The 20,128-nt window shown below is 38.3% G+C and overlaps 1 protein-coding gene across 1 annotated transcript in view; it reads right to left on the reverse strand.

The window, feature by feature from the left end:
- TMC1 (transmembrane channel like 1) overlaps positions 1-20,128 on the reverse strand; it is a 126,098-nt gene that overhangs the window by 60,472 nt on the left and 45,498 nt on the right. The window contains exons 6-8 of the mRNA XM_012557529.1: positions 17,181-17,271; positions 11,259-11,340; positions 3,939-4,045 (exon numbers count right to left, since the gene is read on the reverse strand). Of these exons, the coding sequence (XP_012412983.1) occupies positions 3,939-4,045; positions 11,259-11,340; positions 17,181-17,271 (280 nt within the window). The remainder of the gene's footprint in view (positions 1-3,938; positions 4,046-11,258; positions 11,341-17,180; positions 17,272-20,128) is intronic.

A 20,128-nucleotide genomic window follows, 5' to 3' on the forward strand; every position in this document is an offset into this window, starting at 1 on the left:
AGGGAGAGGGTTGACATGTCGTGGGGTTGTTAACCGATGTCATAAAACAATATGTGTACTACTGTTTAATGAGAAACTATTTATTCTGTAAACCTTCACCTGAAGTACAATTAAAAAAAAAAAAAGAAAAGGGTCATAGCCAGATGCCTTTTTCAAAACTGGTAAAAGCATCCCTCCACCCTCTGCCATGAGTCAGAATCAGCTCCAGAGCAACTAGTGGGACCCCAGCGTAAGCATATGGCTTGCCAAGCAGATGTTGCTCCTTATGTGAAGATGAAAGCTTCCCTTCTGTCTTAGTCATCTAGTGCTGCTATAATAGAAATACCACAAGTGGATGGCTTTAAAAGAGATAAATTTATTCTTGCACAGTCTAGGAGGCTAGAAGTCCAAATTCATGGTGCCAGCTACCGGGGAAAGGTTTCTCTTTCTGTCAACTCTGGGGTAAGGTCCTTGTCATCAATCTTCCCAGGTCAAGGAGTTTCTCAGCTAAGGGACCCTGGGTCCAAAGGACACGCTGTTCTCCTGGCCCTTATTTCTTGGTGGTACGAAGTCCCCGTCTCTCCGCTTGCTTCTCTCTTTTATATCTTGAACAAGATTGACTTAAAACACAATCTAATCTGATAGATTGAGTCCTGCCTCATAACCTAACTGCCGTTAATCCCATTACCCAATCTCATTACCATCATACAGGTAAGATTTACAACACATAGGAAAATCACATCAGATGACAAAATGGTAGACAATCACATAATACTGAGAATCATGGACTAGCCAAGTTGACATATATTGTTGGAGGGACACAGTTCAATCCATGACACCTTCCTTGAGGGTGGGGTAGACAACAAATGCAGTTGAAGCTTGGGTGCAGCACTTTACTGGGTGCAGGCTGGATTTCAGCCGCTATCACTCCCTCTGCTCAAGCTGAGTGACTTTCCTGGTCAGCCCTTTGGCCCCTCAGGTACCCTGGGACTGAACAAACAGAATGTGGGCTCTTCACCTACTTTCAAGCCCCAAAGTCGGGAGCCACAGAGGATAGAGGAGATTAGGGTCTCAGGCTTGTCCAGGGGTTTGAGGTAAAAGGGCACCTGCTTCGGAGGAATGCTAGGTGAGGCTGCCTGGTAGAGGCAGCTGAACAATGTAGCCTGTTTACCAGGTGGTGACCATTACTCGCCTCTGGTGGTTCTGTAAAGTTAGCATGCAGGGTGCCCATCCCCTTTTGTTCTCCTGATGGAATTGGTTGTCATTGACCAGAAAACAGGGTGCCCTTTAGGACCCAACACCATTCTGTAAAAAAAGCATCCAAAGTCAATATGCTTCCTAGCTCTAAGACTGCATCCAATGTAATATATATTAACTCCATCCACTATATATTAGGCATTCTCCAATTTCATATGGCTCAAATGAATTAGCTACAACAGTTCATTTCCTCCACATGGAGGCAGCATGGTGTGGGGGAAAGAGTAAACGCAATAGGATAAAACTCCATTTCTATCCTGCCTCTGACACTAAATAGTGTCATAGTGGCTGGGTGATGGAATGGAGGAGCTTCAGGTTTCCTGAGAGATAAGTAAGAACAAAGCTGGGATTAGTTTAAAACAGATAAAATACATACATTCTGCTGCATCATATAAAACTTATCACTTAGAAGACAAACGATACACCATCCTCTATGAGCCAAGTAACCTTAGAAACCCCAGAATTAGCTCAGAGATTATAGGACTGTGGATGAGAATGCAAAATCTTGGACAAAAGATAGAATCCTGAGTCCTAGTCCCAGATCATCTTTTTAAAAAATAAAACAATACAATAATAATAATAAACCTCCTTCTGAAACACTAAGTCACAAAGCACTCTGTGATTCTGTTTCCCCATTTCTAAAATGGGAGGAGGAAAACTTTTATAATTCACACAATTTTTTTTTTGTGAGGTTCAGTGAGTAGAAGAAGTGAAAGTGCTTTACACTATTAAAAGCTAAAAACTTGTTATGAATATAAGGCATTATTATTGTGCTATTGGGGAGGCTTGATACAGAAACTGGTACTGATCTAAAGCTATAGGGATAAAGAGTCACTTAAAACACCAAGTTTTGGCATTTTGCTCTAATTAAAAAATTGACTTTGACATTCTGGTACCTGAAAAGGCACTTTGTAGGTTAGATAAAGCCTAACCCACTTTTGTATGGTAGGATCCAAAGATTCCAAGTTATTTAACTTCATATGGATGAAGACCCCAACCTTGCCCTTGCGTATTGGCTTTAGTCAATACTTCTCCCACATCAGCTCAAGGCTTTGCCTTCTTCCTCTGTCTGGACCTGTCTTAGTTATCTAGTGCTACTGTAACAGAAATAGCACAAGGGGATGGCTTTAACAAAGAGAAGTTTATTCTCTCACAGTCCAGTAGGCTACAAGTCCAAATTCAGGGCATCAGCACCAGGAGAAGGTTTTCTCCCTCTGTCGGATCTAGAGGAAGGTCCTTGTGATGCATCAGTCTTCCCTTGGTCTGGGAGCATCTCAGCGTAGGAACCTCAGGTCCGAAGGACTCATTCTGCTCCCAGTACTGCTTTCTTGGTGGTGTGAGGTTCCCGTGTGTCTCCGCTCGCTTCTCTGTTTTATATCTCAAAAGAGATTGTCTTAAGACACTATCTAATCTTGTAGACCTCATCAGTACAACTACCACTAATCCATCTTATTACATCATAGTGATAGAGTTTACAACACATAAGGAAATCACATCAGATGGTAAAATGGTACACAATCATACAATACTGGGAATCATGACCCAGCCAAACTGATGCACACATTTTTGGAGGAACATAATTCAATCCATGATAGGGCCCACGATCTGCATTACTCCCTTCTTTCACTTTAGTGTCAAGACACTCTACCCCACCCCTACCCCACTGGTGTGTGTGTGTGTGTATGTGTGTGTCTGTGTCTGTGCCTTGGGGCATCTAACTTTATTTATATCTTGGGGAAAAAAATTGCTCAGTCTGTGTTTATTCACTACAGAAAACCTGGATCCTTGGGTTGCATTAAGAAGTATTTCTTCTAAAGCAAACTTGGCAAAATAAATAAACACAAGTCACAAGGTGTCAAAGCCTTCCTCTTGAGCAGTGATTCTTAACATTTGGGCACAGGTCTTACACTGATAATCTGATAGAAGCCACAAACCCTCATCACATAAAAACGCATATTTAAACATACATACAACATTTTATATGTAATATAGGAGGCTCACACACCCTCTGGAGCAGCAATTAGGACCCTTGGCCCACAGGCACCATTTTGAAGGTTAATCTGTATATTAACCAAACCAACTGCTGTCAAATCAACTCTGATTCACAGTGACCCTATGTGTGTCAGAGTAGAACTGTGCTCCATAGTGTTTTCAATGGCTGATTTTTTGGAACTAGATCACCAGACCTTTCTTCTGAGGTGCCTCTGAATGGACTCGAACTTCCAACCTTTCAGCTAGCAGCTGAGCATGATGTCTGTTTACACCACCCAGAAACTCCAGCCTATGTATTTATTCGTATATATCACTTGTAAACCCATTGCCATCAAGTTGATTCTGACTTATAGTGCCCCTATAGAACCAGAGTGGAACTGCTTCATAGGATTTACAAGGTTGTAATCTTTACAGAAGCAGACTGCCACATCTTTCTCCCGGGGAGCAGCTAGTGAGTTTGAGCCACCGACCTTTCGGTTAGCTGCCGAGAGCTTAATCACTGTACCATCAAAGCTCCATATATATGTATATATAAATGTGTATGTGTGTGTGTGTATACATATATATACATATATAGTATAATACTATGACTCTAATGTAGTCAATTTGCCCGACTCTTAAAGAAGAGCAAAGGGCTCTTCTAGGAGAGGGGTCACATGAGAAACCTGTTTCAACATGTTTTCTTAACTGGAAGTCAGAGTCTCACTCACCTCTGGCAACATGATGAGGCTGAACGTCAGGACAAAGAGAACCATATTTACTCCATACATCCATCTCAAGAAGAGGAAATAGGAGGCCACTGATGATCCAAACTGACCTATTCAGAAGAAAATACAAACATTGGAGGATGGTCAAAGGAAAAGAAAATACAAGCTCTGTCTTGGTCGCCCTCCAAAATATATCTGCTCATTGCTATACGTTTGTTCTTTTCACATTTACAGCCTCTATCATTCTTTTTTTTTCTATCCAGGGAGAGAAAATGTTCATCATGATAGAAGTGTCCCCTATGCATGTAGTATGTAGATGTAGTTGTGTAGAATGGTTGTGACCTACCCTTCAGAGTATATACAAAAGACAGCTGCCTTTAACTTAGCAGCTCCTACTGCTCCCTAAGGAGGCTATTTTATTCCTTGAGTTAATACAGGTAAATGAGCAAATAAATGTAAAGTGGTTACTACACTGCCAGGCAAGTAGTTAGCTATGGTTATAATTATAACTGGTTATAATGATAACTACTACAGTTCTTTCCCCTTTTTCTTAGTTTAACAATGCTCTTCTCAAAAAGGTTTATCACATCTCTAATGGATGTTTATCCTACCGATCGTCCTGTGCTGTTTCCTCTCATTGGTGCTATTCCACAAGTAGAGTAGAAGTGGAAATTCATTCATTCACTCCACACATTTTTACTATGTATCTTTGCCAGTGCTTTTTTAGACACTAACAACAATGCCACAGCCAGGCTCCCAGCCATAATACAACTTACTTTTTAGTGAAGTGTGGGAACAATAACAGTTACGCAAAAAAATAGCATAATAATAGTCAGATAGGTCCTACAGGGAGGAAGGTAAGGTACTGAGGGGGTTTCTTTAGTTTGGTGAGGGCGGTATATCAGAGAAGATGACACTTGAGCAGAGGCCTGAAGGTGAAGAAGAGGCAGCAAGACCCAGAGGTCTGAAGAGCACCTCAGCAGAGGAAGGAGCAAGGACAAAGTTCCTGAGAGAGGCAAGAGCTTAGGTCAATCGAAGAACAAAATAAGGGCAGTGTGGTTGGAGTACAATGAATGAGGGAAAGTGGTGACATATAAGGACAAAGAAGGCGCCCAAAGGCACAATGTGTAGGGCCTCTTACATTAAGGTAAAAAGTGAGGATTTTATTCAAAATGTGATGAGAAGTCATTGACAAGCGTTATGTAATAGAAGGGTGAATTTAAAAGAAAAATGTCACTTTGGCTGTGGGATTGTATTGGGATTGTATTGGGAAAGGATAGGCAAGAATATTCTGTCAACTCCATCTACCCAAAATAGTGAAGAGTAAAGCGACCTGTCCAATTCTTACTGACGGAGAAACAAATGGAAGCCTTCTCTTAAAGCAGAGAATGGAAGAGGAAGAAAAAGCAGTAATTAGAATTCATGTATAAAAGCCAAAGAGTTTTTGAGTACATTTAAGGTTTGGAATCAAGTTGCTAGTTTTCTCAACTTTCATATTCTGTTGCTCAAGAAAAATAACAAGCAGCCTCAGCCATTTCCTGCATCAGCCCCTTTGTCCTGTCTCATTCTGCCACACACCTCCAGTGACCAATGGTTTTCTTAGGTTCCGTGGCTTTGAAACATTACCAGTGGTGACACATTATTACAGGAGTGGAGGGGTTCATGGGAAACAAATCCTAACCTCTATTTTCTAAGATGAGGCTGACCTCCCATGAGAGTAATACCTCTATTGCTGGAACTTAGTCTACCCTTCAGATACCATCTTACCTACCCAATAACACAGCGGCAGTTTTTTGGGGTTTTTTTTTTTTTTTAGAAATTTAAAAAGAGGTCAATCTGTAAATGAACATTTTGCAAGGAATCGATTATTTTCAAGTCTGAAAATCTGTTTTTCTTTAAGCTCAAAAGAGAGACCTGGATCCATTTCCCATTGTAGTAAGGTGTAGAATTCTACAAGATGTCTAAGAGCGTGTGTTTGGAAAAACATGCACCCCAGGTGCTGTAACCAGACGCACTGGCCAGTGTGCAGAAATGCTAAAGCGGATCCACCCTTTGTAGGACGTATGATCATCCACCTGGCTCCCAGTGATTTCTTATCATTTCATGGCTGTTGTCTGTGTTCTCTGGTAACAAGTACTGGAGGACTGCATCTGCCAGTTTTCACTCATCATGTTTTATTAAAGGCTGAATGCAGTGGACTTCCAGCTTGTTAGTCATTACAGTTACTCATTTACTGGAGGGAAGTTCCATCTCTCGGTATCAGAATAAGTTGTTTCCTGGAAACACACACACATACACGAGACTCTTCAGTGTAGGGTCCCAAGCACAGAACACGGACTCTTCCTTCCTCCCTCCCTCTCTCCCTCCCTCCCTTCCTTCCTTCTCTCCTTCCTTTTTTCTTTCCTTTTTCTCATCCTATCTTTTTGCAGTTTTACTCTTCCTCCTTCTCCCAGCCCCCATTCACAGCCTCTGGGAAATAGACACAGGTCTCTCTTTTGAGCTTAGAGAAAACAAATGTTCAGACTTCGAAATAATTGATTCCTTGCAAAGTGTTGATTTACAGGTTGACCTCTTTTTAAATTTCTAAAAACAAAAAAAATAAAATAAAAAACTGCCACTGTGTTATTAGGATAGGGTATAAATATCCTAAAGGCAAAAGAGGGAATCAGCATTTGACTGAACCAAGACTTGATTAAGCATAATAATAGCTAAAATTTAATGAATCTTTATTTCAGATATCTCTTGAGCTCTGTAGGTTAACTCATTTAATCACCATCAAACACCTATGAGATAGGAATTTTTGTTGACCCCTTTGATAGACTGAGACTCAGAGTGCCTTGTCCAAGGTTACGTAGGTAGGAAATGATGGAGCCAGGATTCAAAACCAGGCAGTCTTGCTCTACAAGTGTTTGATTCCAATCTAGATCTCTCTTAACCACAATGATATATTGCCTTTCAGATAGAATTAATAATTAAATTCAGTGAAGATTAAAAAAAAAAAGCTATATATGTACAATAAATACACAATGAATATGTTTTTATGAAAGAATAAATATAGACAATATTCATCAATCAGCTAAGGCCAGTCAAATTCACCAATTTGGATGGTGCCCTTAAATGACCTTTTTTTAAAAAAATTTTTAACTGTAGTGAAATATATATATATGTGTGTATATATATATAAAACAAAAAATACATATAACAAAACATTTGCCATTTCAACTATTTTTCTCTCTTTTTTAATTTGACTAATAAACACTATTTCCATGGTAAATTATTAAAATATTAAGATGGCATCTTCGGTATGTGATAAAGTGAGGCCTTACGCTTACATATATTCTTGTTCTGAAATGTCTTGTGTTTCTTTTAAATTAAGGTTAAAGTTTCCCTCGCTCTCTGCTTATTCAGTATTAAGGCAAAGTAATTTGTAGTCTGTCATCATGTATAATTTCCTCTTCAACCGACGGATAATAAGATAAGCAGATGAATAGGAGCATCTCTAAATGGTAAAATGCCCATTAAATAACCTGTTATGTAAGTTTAATATGAAATGCCATCACATTAGGCTAGGATACAATGCACAGTTTCTTTCAAACAGGTTGTACAACAGGGAATTAAATATGACAAAATTGATTTGTTTTTTCTGGAGCCCTTAGACCAGCACAGAAGCATGAGTTGTGAACTCTGTGCTTAGTGCTGCCTGTTACATTCTGAAGCTACTTCCACTCTGAAAATAGGTCTATCATGCCATAATTTTGATGCTGTAACTTACATTAAGGAGTCCCTGGATGGTGCAAACAGTTACCGCACTCTCTTTTAACTGAAAGGTTAACAGGCACTTTGGAAGAAAGACCTGACGGCAATCTACTTCCGAAAATCAGCCATTGAAAACTTTATGGAGCACAGTTCCACTCTGACGCACATGGAGTCATCATCAATTGGAACTGACTCAATGGCAACCGGTAATATACATTAAGGAGCAAGTAGATTTTAATTCTGAGAAGAATTTGGAATCTCCAGCTTGAAAGACATTCATGGTTTTAATAGTAACACTGGTGTCACAGTGGGCATACATTATATTTCCCAGAGGTGAAGCTATGCAGTTTCTCCAGAAAAATATGAAATGCCATGTGGCTAATAAGTTGTATCCCTGTGGGTCACCCTGGAGTTTTAGATATGGCTTCTTGATAAGGTTAGCATAACAGTAAAACCCCGTGATATTCCTACGTAACGTACAACTTCACAGCATCTCTCTGTGGAAGGAATTATCAAACCTCTTTTTATTTTTTTAATGAAAAGAAAAATAGTTGGAGGCCATACAAGTGACTATCTGGTTCATACTAGTAAAGGGCTCCAGGTTTTACTAGAATCAAAACGGCACAATGGGAACAGTATGAGTTTTAGACTCTGAGACCTGAGTTCTACTCTTGATTCTGCCAGTTACTGGATAGAGCTTTGTGGAAAACAAGTGCAGCCTGGTGATTTGGGATACCTTTAAAACTATATTTACAAAACAATTGTTTGCTATTTATTTAGATACTGAGCCATACATGAGGACAAGACTGATTAGAAGGTCCATAGGGTGTGCAGCTCAGCCTCTCCTCTATTAAATATGTCATTACCACAATCATCTTCATTATTTATTTGTTTATATTTCATAATCTGGTATCTCTACCCACCCCACCCAACTGCCCACATATTCCCACATTAGGATGTAAGCTCAGTGAGAATAGGATCCTTACCTATTTTTTGTCAGTGCCACAGCCCCAATGCCGAGAAACATGCCCAGTATGTGGTAGACAGTAAGTATCTGTTCAATTAGTTAATCAATCAATTCAGGCTTATTCTGAACATTAAATAAGATACTATATGTTAGACAATCATAACTTTCAGAAAGAATAATGCCCCAAATGTATTAGCACTGTTTTACGAAATACAACAAATACACTCCTAAAAATGAAGGGGGGGGAAAAAGGTCTACAGATAAGTAGAGCCTATGAGTGTTTGTGTATCTGTATTTGAATGAGGTATGATTGGGAAAATAATTAACAAGGAAATCTACCACTACCTATACTCCATTAGCCTAATAGAGTCTCTTTAGGACCTGGTACAAAACATATTTAAAAAGAAAAGAGTTAACAAAATCTTCCTTGTAGTAAAAAGCAGCATGCCGTGTAGCGAAGAAAACAAGCTTTGGGCATAGAGAGACTTCACCTTCTATCTCGGCCCTTCTACTAACTAATTCTAGGAAAGCTATTTAACCACAACTTTAAAGTAGGAAGGTTAACGTGTATATTGCAGGTACATTGAAAACTAATGAAATGATGTCTGTAGGGTTCTGACTCATGGTGGCACTCAATAAATGGTGGTATGTTTATTGTTGTTAGAATAGAAAGTAAGACTCAATTCTTCACAGTTGATGCAAACCACCATTACAGGTAAAATCCAGACAATCTAACTAAATTATAAATTACCTAATGGAATTAAAAATAATCCAGATTTGCTTGAATTGTCTAGCTTGGCTGTTCCAAATTTACTGGTGGGAGAGGGGAGAAGGAGAGATAACTGAAGGTATTATTGAGGAGCTCTCAATCTGTTTTCCCACTGTAACACACATGATAGATGATGATCGTATGTGTAACTCATATCTGTGTGCAATTTCTGGCAACAGAAATAACTCCATCTGTGTCTGTGCTATTATAATACAAGTGAGCATGCTGTTATTATTGGGATAGGCTGGAACCTGCTCTAGTGTACTTTAAAAGTAAATAATTTTGCAAATGTATGTGTTTAAACTATCATTAATTATAAATGTACTGGGACACACTTCACAACCAATCAAGATTCAACAGTGTAGTTTTATAAATGAGTAGACTGAGGACCAGAGGGATTAAATGATTGGCTCAAAGTCAAACAGCTCATTTATGGCAAAGCAAGGACCCAATTCAGAGTTATTTCTACACAAAATGTATCAAGATCTCAATGCTACAAATGGCCTTTTATTCCTCAATGCCTGTCGAGTTATCACATTTCAGTTTGTAAGACTTAAGGATTCCATAATCTATGTTCTCATTGATGTGTCTAAATTTCTTCTTCTCTTTCCTAGAACAGTAGATATTTGGAAAACCTGTCTGTATTTAATGTTATTCAACACACATTTATTAAATGCCAAGCATGTTGTAGGTCCAGGGATACAGGAGCAAACAAAAGAAAATCGCTGCTTTCACGTCTATTGGGAAACACGAATATAAAATTAAATTATATCAAAAAGTTAAAAAGTTATATTATTAAAAATATAGTATCTTAAATTTTAACAAATGTTAAAAGGAAAATAAAACAAGAGAGAGATGGTACAAAGACTGTGTGGAAGGGGTTGCAATTAATGAGTTAATGTGTTTTAACTCATTTCTATTTAATAACAAGAGATAGAAATAATAAGGGATAGCCACTCCTAAAACGTGCCCAATCATGCCAGTGAAATATCCATCAGCTGGGTCATCTCCCTATGGAGCCTCCATTTTAATTATGCAACTTCATATTTAACCAGCAGGAAAACCTGCCTTGAGATCTGGGGAGGCGTGGAGGGAAAACAGATCCTAATTAAAACCCTTAGAAATCAGAATATGGCCAGATTATGCTCACATGTTTTTAAATGTTACCCTGCTTTCTTAACGTTTTTACTATTTTTAAAAAATAATTTACTATTATGTTTATAATTTATTTATTTTTTTTAATTTACCTTATTCTAAGTCTAGAAGGCTGTACTAAACAGGTTTTTGATTGGGTATATTATCCTGCTTTCTCTGTATACTATGAATATTGTTCACAATGAAAGCACAATATGAAGATTCAAATAGCAATTTTCTGGAGGATTATCGCTTATTCTACTTCAGAGTTTTGAAAATGAGGCTCGACGACTTCTTCACTCTTTTTGGACACTGTTCTTTGACTATTGGCCAACATTCATAAGAGTATGTATTTTCAATGTCATGTTCATTCCCCAAAAAAACCCAAAACCCTGACTTTCGAATGATATGACATAACATCATGGTGAACAATACCAATTTCCCTGTAGAGGAGAAAAAACAAGTTCAAAATGAGACCGTTTGGGTCTAACTAAGCAAGGGAGAATGAATCCTCCAGGGCTGTGATTGGTAAGTGCTCGTAAATCTTCACAGTGTGCAAAGGAGGAGAAAAAATGTTGTTTGCTTTTTGTTTTTAACGTTTCCAATAGTCCAGAGACTCAGAAAGAAATTCAACCAACTTATGAAACATTTATCCAGGACAACTTCCCTCATCTAATGAGATCTGATAAACACTTACTTTCAATCGCCTTAATTTTATTTTCCCACGGAACACAAGCAGCTTTGAAGTTCTCAAAATCGCGGAGAAATTTTGCCCATTTCTGAAAAGGAAGCCAAGTACAATAGTAAAGCCCAACCTCTTGATTTGTCAAGCTGTTTATCTCCCACTCTCACACCAAAAGATCACAACGTTGCGGGCTTGGGAAGAGATCTCTAGCACCAACTACAACTCTCTGAAAAAAGGGGATACTACAGGTTTCACTTGCTTCCCTGTAGCCTGACCCACCCACCAGACTGATTTCATATTAAAAATATTTATTAACTCACTGCTTTACAGGCAATTTGCTGACCAATGAGAAAGATCTGTTTATTCTGCCAGAGCATAAGAGATCAGGGACTAAGTTAGTGCCTAATAAAGTGATGGGCACATAGTATATGCTTAATTAATACTTGTTGCATAAAGAAATTAATGAAATACAAATATGACAGAGTTCCTGCCTACTCTACTAGAGTAGACTGCATGTAAACAGATAATAACAATACAGTGCAGTCAGTGCTATGGCATGGGATACTTTTCATTTTACTAGAGGCAGAGCAGTCAGCTAAATGAAAAGACATGGTGTCATAAGACGAGGAAGAAAAAAAAGTCATAAACTGGTTTTACTGAAAGATCTTCTTCCATTTTACTCCATAGGGTTGGGTTATTCATAGTCAAAGGACCCACTATAAAAAATGGTAATGGGGCATATGATTTAGTATATCTGCACATTATGCTGGAATAATGTGTGATCCTTAACAGGCACATGGAGCCTAAATAACAGTATGAGACAAGTTCAAAAGATTACTCAAATCTAGAAACTTCCCAAATGTCCATCTACAATAGAACGAAAAAATAAACTGTGGTATCTTCATGCAATGGAATACAACACATCAATAAAAAATGGAGTATAATCACAACAAGGATGTATCTCATAAACATAATATTGCATCAAAGAAGCCAGACAAAAAAATGCTATTACTATAGGATTACATTTATTTAAATTTTAAAAACTGGCAAAAATAATCTATGGTGCTAGAAGTCAAATTTTTTCTTTTAGAGGAGAGCTAATGGCTGCAAGTGTATATAAGGGAGTTTCTGGAATTCTGATCATGTTCTATTTCTTTATCTTGGTCAAAGATACAGAAGAGTATTATACTTTATAAAAATTCATTGAGCTATACAATTATGGTTTGTATGCTTATCTAAATGTATGTTACATGTCAATAAAATTTACTTTAAAAGTAACTAAACCTTGATTCCAAAACTTCACAAGGAAAAAAAAACCACTATAAACTAATTATCTCTTATGAATGCGGATGGTAAAATTCTCAACAAAATGCTAATAAACCAAATCCAGCAACATATAGAAAATATTATATACCATCCAAGCAGGATTTATGTCAGGAATGCAAAGTTAGTTTAACATCCAATAATTAATTGACATAATACAGCATATCAACAGAATAAAGGATTCAAACTACCTGATAAGTTCAATAGATTCAGAAAAAGCATTTGACAAAAATCCAACATCCTTTGATGGTAAAAACATTAAATGAACTAGAAATACAAGGGAACTTGTAAAACTCATGAAGGGCATCTTTTAGAAAAAAAAACCCAGACTGAATGCTTTCGTGGTAAGATAAGGAACAAGACAATGATATCCACTCTTGCCACTTCTATTAAATATTGGGCTAGAAGTTCTAGTGAGGACAATTAGTCAATAAAGAGAAGTAAAAGGCATACACATTGAAAAGAAAAGAAGTAAAACCTTATCTATTTGTATATGATATGATGTCGTTATAGGAAATTCAAAGGAACCCATTAAAAAAAAAATCTAATAGAATAAATGAGTTCAGCAAGATTGCAGGATATGATAAATGTTTTAAAAAAATCAATTGTACTTCTGTAGACTAAAAATAAACAATTCAAAAATAAAATTAAGAAAACATTCCATTCAATAGCATCACAAAGAATTAAGTACAAAAACTCTGAAAACCACAAGAGATTGTTGAAAGACATTAAAGATGACCTAAATAAATAGAAAGACATCCTATGTTCATGGATTGGAAGACTTGATAATGATAAGTGACTACTAATGGGTATGGAGTTTCTTTTTAGGGTAATGAAAGCGTTCTAAAAAAGATTGCAATGATGGCTGTGCAACTCTGTGAATATACTGAAAATCACTGAATTGTACATTTTAATTAATGTGTGAGTTGTATGGTATGTAAATTATATCTTAATAAAACTGTAAAATAAATGCAAAGCATTTAACTCATTTTGTGTGTGTGTATGTGTGCGTATACTCTCCCATCTTAAATTGAAAGGCAAAGCAAAAGGCAGACCAAGAATATTACTGGAAGAGGAAAGTAGCCTAGATACCCAGCTGTGCACAAAAAAGAAGAGGTAAGCCTTATCTAGAAACTTGAAAGATGATTAGAAAAGTATATTGAGATTATGTGCAGTTTAGCAATAAACGTGATGATAACTCTGATGATGAAGATCAGGATGATGATGTTCAGGAAATCTCTGCTACTATTTAAGTTGCTTGTCTTTTTTTGGGCACATTGGCACACTGAAACGTTTATGTATTAGAGAAGGCAAGCAGATTTGAACAGAAAGGCAGCATGTTTTACTAGCTAGAGTTTTCGTTCAGGTCACTTGGGTATGTTGATGATGTAGCTATATATAAACGTTTTCTCCATTTGAAACATATTAATTTAGTGATTATTAAATGCCAGAATCAGTGCTGAATGCTACAAATACTTTTTGCACAATCTAGAACATATGCATATATCCATTCACTCTACAAGTATTTGGGAACAATATTCTGGACACTGTTATTGGTTAATAATATGTCACGTATGAAACATGTCTTCAAGGAGCTTATAGACAAGAAGACAAGGGAAGATGTGGAGAGAAATGATGTAACACGGGGTAGAAAGTAATAAGAGTGGGCATGGAGAGGTCTGTGGAAATTGCTATGGGTACTTTAGAGGAATGAGAGTTTTTGAGCCTGGCATCATCCTTAAAGGAACTTACTAAGACCTTGAAAAGATGGGTAAAGTGTAGCCATGTAGAGTATCAAAAAAGAGAATTCCAGGTTGAAAAACCAGCAGGAGGAAATGTAGCCTTGTTTGTACTGCTAAGTAGTCATGAAACAGTCAAGTAGAAAATTCCAGTGAGCTGGCCAGTGCACACCTTTTAACCCCAGAAGAAACTATAGAAGGAAGGGTTTACAAGAACCAGTGGGATACTGACCCAGATTACACTCAGTTTAAAGCAGTGTTTCTCTGCCTTTTTTTCCCCCTACGAATTTTAATACCAGAAATATATTTTATATCTGCTTAGGTATGATATGTGTTTTATACATAAAAAGAACAAGTTTTTTGCCCCCTCTGAGAATCAGTTTTTGGCCCCTTGATGGCAATATCACCCCTGTTAAGAATGCATGAGCTAAAGGTTTTTGTATTTTCACTTTAAAGTGGAGAAATCTATAAAGCCCCCTCCCACCACAGAGAGAAAAGCATTTACGTAGGATGTATTCCCAGGAAGATGTGGATATTTTACAGGAAATCTTCTGGGACAATTTTAAGAGAGGATGCTGAGTAAGACTCTATGACAGCCTTTTTTCCCTATATTTCAAAGGATTTATGAACAAAAGAAAAATAGCTAAAAATGCAGTTGATGAAGTTTAGATATCATAAGACACTGTAATCACAACCGAGAGTTTGTGAACTCCAAATTTATCAAAGTAGCCCTGAAGCCAGCCAGCAGGAGTGCAAACTCAAATGCTCACAAGAACCAAACAATGAATGTACATTTTCACCAAAAAAAAAAGGTCCTCCAAGGTCGAGAAGGGAGAGTGTTGACCTGTCGTGGGGTTGTGAACCAATGTCATAAAACAATATGTGTACTGACTGTTATTAAGAAGAAACTATCTGTTCTATAAACCTTCATCTAAAGTACAATAAAAAAAATTTAAAAAACCAAGCAATGAACCTTTGTTAGCAAAGCAACCTGGATGTAAAGTGGTGGGGATTCTGCGTGATGGGATCCACACGCCCATCTAAAGGTGACACCTGGCTGCTCAGCTGTAGCTCATTGCTGCCAAGCGGGAATATTGGCCCATTATTGGCAGCCCTTTTATTGTTTCAAGACAGACTAGAAATCCAGCTTTTTATTTGAAATCTTTTTCAACGTTTTTTTAATGTTGGAAACTAATGCAAAAAAAAAAAAAAAAAAAAGTACAATGCAAAACAAATTCTATCTATAAGGCAATTCTGACTGTGGGCCTCCCAGATTGGAATAGAAAATAATACACACCTAAGCTGGTGGTGAACATGGTTAACGTACACGGCTGTTAACCAAAAGGCTGGATGTTCAAATCCACCCAGAAGCTTCTTGGAAGAAAGACCTGGCCATCAACTTCCAAAAAATCAGCCACTGAAAACCCTATGGAGCACAGTTCTACTCTGACACACATGGGGTTGTCATGAATTGGAATTGATTCAATGACAACTGGGTTTTTTTGGTGGTGGTTGTGTTGTTTATTTGTGTGTTTGTTTGATTTTAGACACTCTCTGCTAAGTATTTCAACAATACCTTAGTGAAAGGAGAAGTTTGGAATTTATGATCTATAATTTGGCTACATTTGTTTTCACACGTAAGTTTAACGGTGAAGCAAATATGTATTTAGTTTATTCTAGAATATGGGTTTAATTTTTATGCAGACACTCTTGTTCATATTATCAAGTTCCAAGTAAAAAGAACTTTTAAATCCTATTGCAAAAAGTGGTTGAATTAGACAGACTCAGATACATCGGTCTCCATCTTGCTACTCAGAATAGAAATCTCAGGTAAGCAGCCCATCTTGCAGAATCTGACCAAAAAGTGCCTATTTCTGTTTGGGAGGGTTGCACTTTAAGCCATAGAATGTTCTTTATGTAAAACAGAGGAGATTTAATTCAGCTTAAAATGTGCAGGAAGAGTGGTAGAATAGCGGAAGAGAAAGTGGAAAATAAAACCAGAATGTCCTGAGTTAATAGGCCTTGAATGAAAATTATTTCTTTATTTAGAAAGCACTATCTCTATGGGAAATACATTTGGCTTCCAGGTGATATAAATCATCTGTAAATTAGGAAAAAAAAAAAAAAGTTGCCATCGAGTAGATTCTGACTCATAGAGACTCTATAGGACAGAGTAGAACTGCCCTATAGAGTTTCCAAGGAGCAGCTGGTGGATTCTAACTGTCGACATTTTGGTTAGCAGCTGTAGTTCTTAACCACAGTGCCACCAGGCTTCAGTGCTTAGTATGTTAAAAAAAAACAGTTGTCATTAAGTGGATTCTGACTGATGGCACCCCCACGTGTGTCAGAGTAAAACTATTCTCCATAGAGTTTTCCATGGGCAATATTTTTTTAGGAAGTAGATCACCAGGCCTTTCTTCCAAAGCACCTCTGGGTGGACTGGAACCACCACCCTCTTGGTTAGTAGCCCAAGCATGTAAATAATTTGCACCACCCAGGGACTCTGCTTGGCATATCGTAAGTGCTAAGTAAATATTATGGAAACTCTGGTAGCGTAGTGGTTAAGAGTTGGGCTGCTAACCAAAAGGTCAGCAGTTTGAATCCACCAACTGCTCCTTGGAAACCCTACGAGGCATGAGTTGGCATCACTATGAGTTGGCATCAACTCGATGGCAATGAGTTTAAGGTGCCTTTTTGTATCACGTATATACTGTATATGTACTGTATGGGTATCTTTGTTTTATACATAAAAAGGGTAAGTTTTTTTCACACGTCCCCTACCACCACCACTGTCAAAAACCATTTTCACACACTCGGGGGCACCCACTGAGAATACATGGCATAAACCAAACTGGATTATGAGAATACTTACCTTGGCCATCATCATCTTAAATGCAAACCACTGTTTTCCTTTTCCTTTCCCAAGAGCCCCTTCATTTGCATTTACAAATTGTTTTGCTTCCCTGAGAAAATATAACAAAATAGGAGGTAGGTGGGGGTGAGTTGAGATTAATAGAATACAAAGGTAATGGGCATTTCATTTTATTACATCTATAGCCTTATTTTTTCTAGACCCTTCTAGATCCTTAAAAAGTGAACCTAAGATTTATTTCATAGCATAGGGATTTTTATGGACGTTTAAGTTTTTTTAATTCTGGCCAGGAAGAATACGATATTTCAGTCTCATTTATTAACTAGGTGGAGTCAATGAAAAGCAAGGAATTTATGCTGGTGTCAAAAAACTGAACCCTAGTTCTTCTCATTTCATATCAAATCTGAAGTAAACTTCAGATTCTGGCAATCAGAATGTTCCTTTTAAAATACTTACTTTTGTTCTTTTTTAAGGATTACTTTTTTCTCTTTTTTTTTTTGGAAATAGGACAGAAAGATTAGAACAAACTGACACCAAACATGCTTACTGAACTGGTATTTAATCCCTTAAAAGAAATTGTCTTGGACTTCTGGCAAAATGGCGCTCTAGGCAGAAGCACCATGCCATCCCTCCACAGCAAAGATCCGAAAAACTAAGCCCAACAGGGAAAACAACAATCCTGAAACCTTAAAACATCAAATGAAGAGATAAAGAACTCAGCCAAGCACCAAACGGAGTGAAAAAACTGACAGAACGGAGAGCGAGGAGAGATTCATGCAGAGCTCCCCTATAAGCTAACACAGCGCAGATCTGCCATCTTGGACTCCTATCGAAGACCAGCAAACGGGGTATGAGAAAGCAGCTTCAGGGAGCTACCAACAGGAGACAAAACAACTGGTAATTTGAGACATACGCTTTCCCACCCCCCACCCTTCTTCACCCCCACTCGGCCTCCTCTGCTTCCCGTGGCCACAATCTCTTGTCTGGGAAGCACCGGCTGCTTGGATTCCACTCACCCAAACAGGCCGGCTCTCTGAGTGCAATTTGTTGGCTGCGGGTGTTGCTTTTTTCCACTTCTTTTGATTTCTTCCTTACCTCTCACCACTTTCCCCTCCTTTCGCTAAAATACCTGGCTCCGTGTGCCATCTTTGCTTCTTCCTGAGGGACTGCAGAGCTCCAGTAAATGGTGATATACGCTTTCCCACACCCTACCCTTCTTCACCCACACTCAGCCTCCTCCGCTTCCTGTGGACACAGACTCTTGTCCAAGAAATACTGGCTGCTTGGATTCCACCAGCCTGCACTAGCTGGCTCTGAGTGCCATTTGTTGGATGCTAGTGTTGCTTTTTTTCTGCTTCTTTTAATTTCTTCCTTTCCTCTCACCACCTTCCCCTCCTTTTGCTCAAATACCTGGCTCCCTGCACCATCTTTGCTTCTTCCTGAGGGGCTGTGGAGCTCCGTTTGAGTGTGGAGCTGCTTACCGGACTGGGCTGCCACACTGGTGGGGTCCCAGGGCTTTTGTTCATTTGTTTGTTTTGAATTGTTTGTTTGTTTGTTTTCTTTCCCTTTTCTTGAGTTGGGAGCATGTTCTGGCCAGGCAGTGCTGCGTGGCTTGCAAACTACCCCCTCGGCTTGCACAGACGTGCAGAGGGATCCCTGAGGACATTTCTTTTTTCATTGTTTTTTTTTCCCCCTCTGTTTTTTGGGGGGGTTTTCTTGTTCTTTTTTTTTTTTAATTTGTTTTGTTTTCTTTTCCCTCTTTTTCCCTTTTTGTCTTTCTTCATTACTCAGTTTCTCGTCTCTCTATATCTTCTTTCCCCTTCTGTTCCCTGAATACCTGGCGTTCTATACCTCTACTTCTTCTAGCCAGGCTGTACTGCAACACCTGAGAACAACTTCCCCGGACCTCATAGCCGCACTGGTGGGATCCCTGGGAACTTTGGTGTTCTTTAGCTTTTCCGATTTTTATTTATTAATTCTATTCTTTTGTTTTTTTTTCTTCTTCTTCCCCTTTATGTTTTGCTCCATTTCATAGTCTCTCATTTGTCCACTCCAATGGCAAGCTCCGCTAGCACTCTTTTTTGTTTGTTTGTATGTTTTTGGCTCCTGTTCCTCTCTCCACTCTCCCATATCCATCTTAGCTCCACACATAACAATCACCCCACTACATCCTGCCTACCTGCACCGTGCGCTTAACATCACACCACCAAGCAGCACAGGCAAGGCCTACTGGAACCTGCCCTGCACTGATTACTGACCCGCTCTGGTGGCTGTAGTAAGTGCCACAAACAACCCATCCCAGTAACTTCTCTTTAGCTAGACCTGCCCTGCTGTACCATATCTGAGTGACTGACCCTGCCAATTGGAGAAGGAGGCGAAAAGTATTGTGCCCACAGATGAGCAAACAACAAAGAACACACAGCCCGCCTGCTCAGACAAAGCCAAATTTTAAAAAAAGGGATGAAACAAAGAAATCTACAACCAGTAAATGAGAAAAACAACTACTGAATGCCCCAAAGACAGCAGACAATATCAAAAAATTTGCAAAAACAGGACAGGATGGTTCTAGTAGGCATCCAAATAAAACACCAGATGACTTTCCAGTGGAAGAAAAGGCACTAGAACTACATGGTGGGGAATTCAAATCTCTAATATTCAGAATTCTCCAAGAGCTGAAGCAAAAAGCAGACAAAAATGAGGAAAAAATAGACAAATTCATGGAAAACACAACCAAAAAAATTGAAGATTTCAGGAAAATAATGCAGGAACAAAATGTCAAAATAAATTCACAACTAGAAATTATACAAAAACAACAATTAGAAATCCAAAAGATAAACAACAAGATTTCAGAAATAGATGGTGTCAAAGAAGGGCTGAGAAGCAGACTTGAAACAGTAGAAGACAGGATCGGTGGAATTGAAGACAAACACTTGGATACAACTCTGTTT

The sequence above is a fragment of the Trichechus manatus genome, unplaced genomic scaffold (genome assembly GCF_000243295.1).
Source record: "Trichechus manatus latirostris isolate Lorelei unplaced genomic scaffold, TriManLat1.0 scaffold00107, whole genome shotgun sequence".
Lineage (NCBI taxonomy): Eukaryota > Metazoa > Chordata > Mammalia > Sirenia > Trichechidae > Trichechus > Trichechus manatus.